Source organism: Meleagris gallopavo, chromosome 1, assembly GCF_000146605.3.
Source record: "Meleagris gallopavo isolate NT-WF06-2002-E0010 breed Aviagen turkey brand Nicholas breeding stock chromosome 1, Turkey_5.1, whole genome shotgun sequence".
Lineage (NCBI taxonomy): Eukaryota > Metazoa > Chordata > Aves > Galliformes > Phasianidae > Meleagris > Meleagris gallopavo.
In genome coordinates, this window is record NC_015011.2 from 189409389 (window position 1) to 189414191 (window position 4803).

Below are 4803 nucleotides of genomic sequence, written 5' to 3' on the forward strand. Positions count from 1 at the left end.
GGGGAAGGGGAAGGGGAAGGGGAAGGGGAAGGGGAAGGGGAGGGGAGAGAAGGGGAAGGGAGGTTTGTTTAGGTTGGAGAAGCACTGGGCTCTGCACAGCAGCAGGTCTCACGTGCAATGCAAATCTCCAGGTCACAACTACTCATGCCTGGTGCTGCTCCTTTGAAGAGACAGCCACAGCTGCACAGCTCTCAGGCAAAAGAGCATCCAGCATGAAACCAAACTCCAAGGTGCACACAAGACACGAGCACTGCTTGAGGAACACCACAGAGCTTGCAGTTGTACTGTTCCTAACAGCCAGGTCATCAGGTCTGCTGCAAAGCTGTGCAACGCCTAAGTCTTTTTATCACACTGTGCAAAGCTCAAGGTATGCCCTGCAAAGTGAAGGTGTTGTTCTGGTCCATATCTAACCACTTGTCATCCAAGTGAGGCATTTATCTTGCATTACATAGTTATTAATTTTACCCTCAATTCATTTGTGGATGAAATTAATAACATTTGCTCTTTGATTCAGCTTTTTTTTTTTTTAATGCAGAGCAAAATTTGCACATGATGACCTTCACTTAATCCAAAGAGTTCTTTTTTGCCTTTGTAAAGTCTTATGATGCTCTGCACCCATTCCTGTCCTAGTATGAATCCACCTTGCTTGCAGATGTCTCTGTGTTCTGTTCACAAACCCTCCACAAAAGCCTAGCACAGGCAATGCAGTGCCATGGGTGAGACACTGAGCCTTTGTGGACCAGCAGTGGACGATTCATCTCTCAGAGGCAGAGCAGCAAGGACATCTCGAGGCCACGTCCCTGTCCCTCCTTGCAGGACAGGGAAGAACAGAAGGTCTGCAAGCAGCGGTGTTTGCTTATTGTGACGCCATCCCTGCAATCACTGCTTTCTTCCCATGAGGAAAATGAGGAAAGCCAAGAGTTCCTTGTCTGCCCTTCTCCAGAGCAGTGACCGTGTCAGAGCTGCCCAGGTGGCAGCCATATTCCCCTTGGCATTCCTACAGACAACTGTCATTTTCTGGGCTACCTGCCAGGCAAACACTTTGAAGAATATGACAAAAGAGGTGTTAAGCCCTTGGCCAGGGAATCCTGGCAGATATCTCTTTCTGATCCCAAACTACAAGTTGCTGCAGAATCACAGAGTCATGGAATCATTAAGGATGGAAAATAACCATGAGATCTCCATGTCCAAACCCAACGCACCCCACCGTGCCCACCGACTGTGTCCCCCAGTGCCACATCTGCACTGGAACACTCCGGTGATGGGGACTCCACCACTATCCCACGAGGGACGTGGGGCCAGGTAAGCGACCTGATCTTCATGTCTTCCTCCTGCACGTCTATATGCAGTCTTGCATGGGAAGCCAGCACCAAATTGTTATAAAAACACTGGTTTCTGCAAATATTGCCCCATGGAAACCCAGAATTTGCAGGATATAGAAATGGCTTGAGAGTTTATGAGACCTCTCAAGGCAGGCATTGCTGCAGGTCTGAGGGAATCGTGCATGTCCTTACAAACACATCAATTATCTGAAAATAATTATAGAACCATCAAAAGGTGAGAAAAGACCTCCAAGGTCATCTAGTCCAACTGTTAACCCATCCCCACCATGCCCACAAACCCGCACCCCTCAGTGCCACATCCTGGAGTGAACATCCAGATAACCCTACACAGGGCTGAGATTGTCTGCAGCACTGCCTACATTGCCATGGAAGGTGAGGAGAGATCCCTTCAGCCAAAAAGCAAAACCAAACCAAAGGGCCCTTGACAAGGAAACAACAAGGAAAGCTCCATACCCCAAACCTTATGCATTCTGCTCAGATCAGAAGCTGGGAGGTTTCACTTTCTTCTTTCCCCCAAAGAAGCTTGAAGCCAAAGTGAAGTGTTTGGTGGTGGGCACCTTGTGTTAAGAAGTTTTGTTGTTTCTCTGGAGGAAACCAGGAACCAGAGGAGGATGAAATATGACAGAGGTGGTTTTGTAGGGAAGTGAGCCCTGCTGCACCACAGCCGTGGACACAGCACATACATGCCATGCTCTCCAAGTGAGCTGTGAGCTATAAGCAAGTCCATACAGGAACCATGTCCTGTCAGAGACCGGCTGGGCTCAGCGTTTCTGCTCATCTAGAATGTACTCCTTCAGCCTGAAATACGTGAAACATCAGCTTTTGGAAAGAGATCTTTGTCACTGTAGCAGCCTCTGGGCAGGTGAGTCTTGCACTGCAGTTCCCAGGAGGATTTGCAAGATGCACGTTGTGGTCCTCAAGCCCAAATCAGAGCCCTTAGGAGAGCCAAGTGAAGGCTGTGGACTCTGCTCAGCCACCAAATTTCCTGACTCACACTGGCACTGCAGGTCCTTTGAGCCAACCTTGCTGATTGAAAGGGTTCAAAGGCTGGCTGCCCATGCTGGGTCTGCAAAGACAGCATGCAAAGAACTCCTGCCCCTTTGATCATAGAATTATAGAATATCCCATGTTAGAAGGGACATACAAGGCTCAGGTTCTGATGAGTTGGTTAACACAAGCTCAGACCTTAAATTAATGCTTCTGCACGCAGCATCTGGAGAGATACCCATGCCCAAGCCCACGGAGACAAGGAAGGAGAAAATCCAGGGGAAGCACTAGACCAAATTTGGGCTCCCACTTGCTGATTTCAGTGCCCTGCAGAAGCCTGGACCCACTGCACAGGGAGGTGGCACTGGTCTGTACTGGACTCTGCAGGTGGGAGCAGTGGGGTCCCTGCTCCACACCCTACACCCCTCCTCCAGCAGCCATCAGCGTCTAAAGCAAGAAACATCCCCTGGAGGGGATGCATTTGCACAACCATGGCAACAGCAAAACAGCCTGGCAGGGTGGCTGTGTGTTTGCAAGAGCCCTTTTCTGGCAACAGAAGCACGACTCTGAGCAGCCAGTGTCAAACTCTGCTCATGGAAGAACTGATCTCTTAACTGGTTTTGGCCTCAAATTGTGTCAGGAGGAAAGAAAATCAGACTAAGGCTGTTCCAGAAAAAGAGAGCAACCTGTGGAAGCTCAGCAGTGGAGGAGGTTTCAGGTTGAGGTATTGTCTTGGTTTTGGGCAATCCAAATTTCCCTGCAGAGGGCAGAGCCTGTGTCCTGAGAAGCTTCATGTTACCCTCTGACCAATGGAGGGTTCCTCCCCACTGCCCACTTTCTGGCTTTCAGCTGCTTCTATCAGTCAACCTTATTACTGAGAAGTTAAGCGCCAGCCTGACCCCACTACTAATTAGGGCTAAACCAACTGGGCAAGTTGTTCTGCTGGAAAACACCATCCATTCTCCTTAAATCTTAGATACATCCATGCTGCAAACAGGACCCAGGTAGAGTCTGGCAAAACATTACTTAGCACGGGCTAAAGTTGTGCCACAGAGCATGCAAACAGCCAAACATCCATCTGGGCCAGCATGGCCCAGTGCTCCAGTCCAGCAGACACTGGTGCAGAGTCCATCCAACCCCAGATCCGTAGCAGAGGTTTGATGGAGCCATCTCAGAGACTTAACGAGGCTCTAAAGCACAACTTACACTTCCTTTGCAGATACCAATTTGGAGACGTGTATCCCAGGATTCATCCCAGGATACCCCCAAACCTGCTGCTGCTCTGCTGGGACACATACCCACTGTCCTGCCATGGCCAAGCAGAAGCTTTACACAGTCTTCAACCCAAGTTAAGAAGCCAGCTGGCACGCTGATGGCAAACCCTGGGATGTCACCTTCCAGCTTGGCTCCTGGACAGTCAGCAGACAGTGTTCACCCTCTGAAAATTGGCTCTGGATGCTCAGAGGAGGAAGAGGAGCTGCCTCTTACCTAGACATAGGAAGCTGAAGACCCACTGGACCACCGCTGCGGTCTGAAGCCTCCTCTGCAGTGGCAGGGAGAGCGGAGCAAACTCAATCTTCATCCTGGGCTCTGCCTGCAGGTCTCAGAAGGAGGAGGAAGCTCAGCAAGTGGTGAATGCAAAGTGCAAAGTCACCCGTCAATATTTATGCAGCTTTACAGTACAGGGGGTTGTGCAACGTGCAGGGGACGGTGCTGGGAGGTGTCACTGACTTTATGTCAGTGTGACGCCCATCGTGTTGTTGGGTGCTGCAAGTATCCTCCAGCTCTGCAGCTCCAGAAAAGGAAAATCCATCACTCCTTGTGCTACAGCAGCTGCAGGAGAGAGCAGGAGAGAAAGGCGAGGAAGGAGCTTGTGAAACAGCATTGGCTGGGGAGGGAGGAAAAAGGCTTTTCAGAGGAGTGGCTTTGCAATTCAAAATGTATAACATGTAGATAAAGCTCAAGGCTGTGTCTGCTGGGCGTGGAAAGGGCTGGGAGCCAAGAGGTATGCAAACTATGCATGAGTGTTTCACTGCCGAGCACAGGTTGCATGAGCAACCAACCTCCTGCCTCTGCCAGGGGATGGATGGATGGATGGATGGGTTGAGATGGACGGATGGATGACAGATGGATTGAGATGAATGAATGAAAGGATGAATGGAGATGGATGGATGGGTGGATGGAGGATGGATGGATGGATGGATGGATGGATGAAGAGATGGATGAAGGGATGGATGAAGGGATGGATGGATGGAGGGATGGATGAATGGATGGATCATAGAATTGTGGGAATCAAATGTTGTTTCTGCATTAGAATTGGATAATATATATATTTTTATTTCATGATCTCCACTGTCATAGTTCTTTTTGGGAGTCTTTCTGCTTAACTTGGGGAAGATCCCTCATAGTTTACATCACTTATCATCTAGATAACCCTTCCCAGGGACGCACGCTCTGTATATAGGTGTATATA

General features: G+C 49.5%; 1 protein-coding gene across 2 annotated transcripts in view; it reads right to left on the bottom strand.

Annotated features, from left to right (window-relative positions):
• MOGAT2 (monoacylglycerol O-acyltransferase 2) overlaps nucleotides 1-4210 on the bottom strand; it is an 18207-nt gene extending 13997 nt beyond the window's left edge. Inside the window, exon 1 of one of the 2 annotated variants that reach the window (XM_010706270.3) lies at nucleotides 3819-4201. In XM_010706270.3, the coding sequence (XP_010704572.1) occupies nucleotides 3819-3912 (94 nt within the window). In that variant the 5' untranslated portion in view covers nucleotides 3913-4201. Of the gene's footprint in view, nucleotides 1-3818 lie in introns of both variants that reach the window. The other variant, XM_010706271.3, reaches the window with a different exon arrangement.
• Nucleotides 4211-4803: the final 593 nt, after the last annotated feature.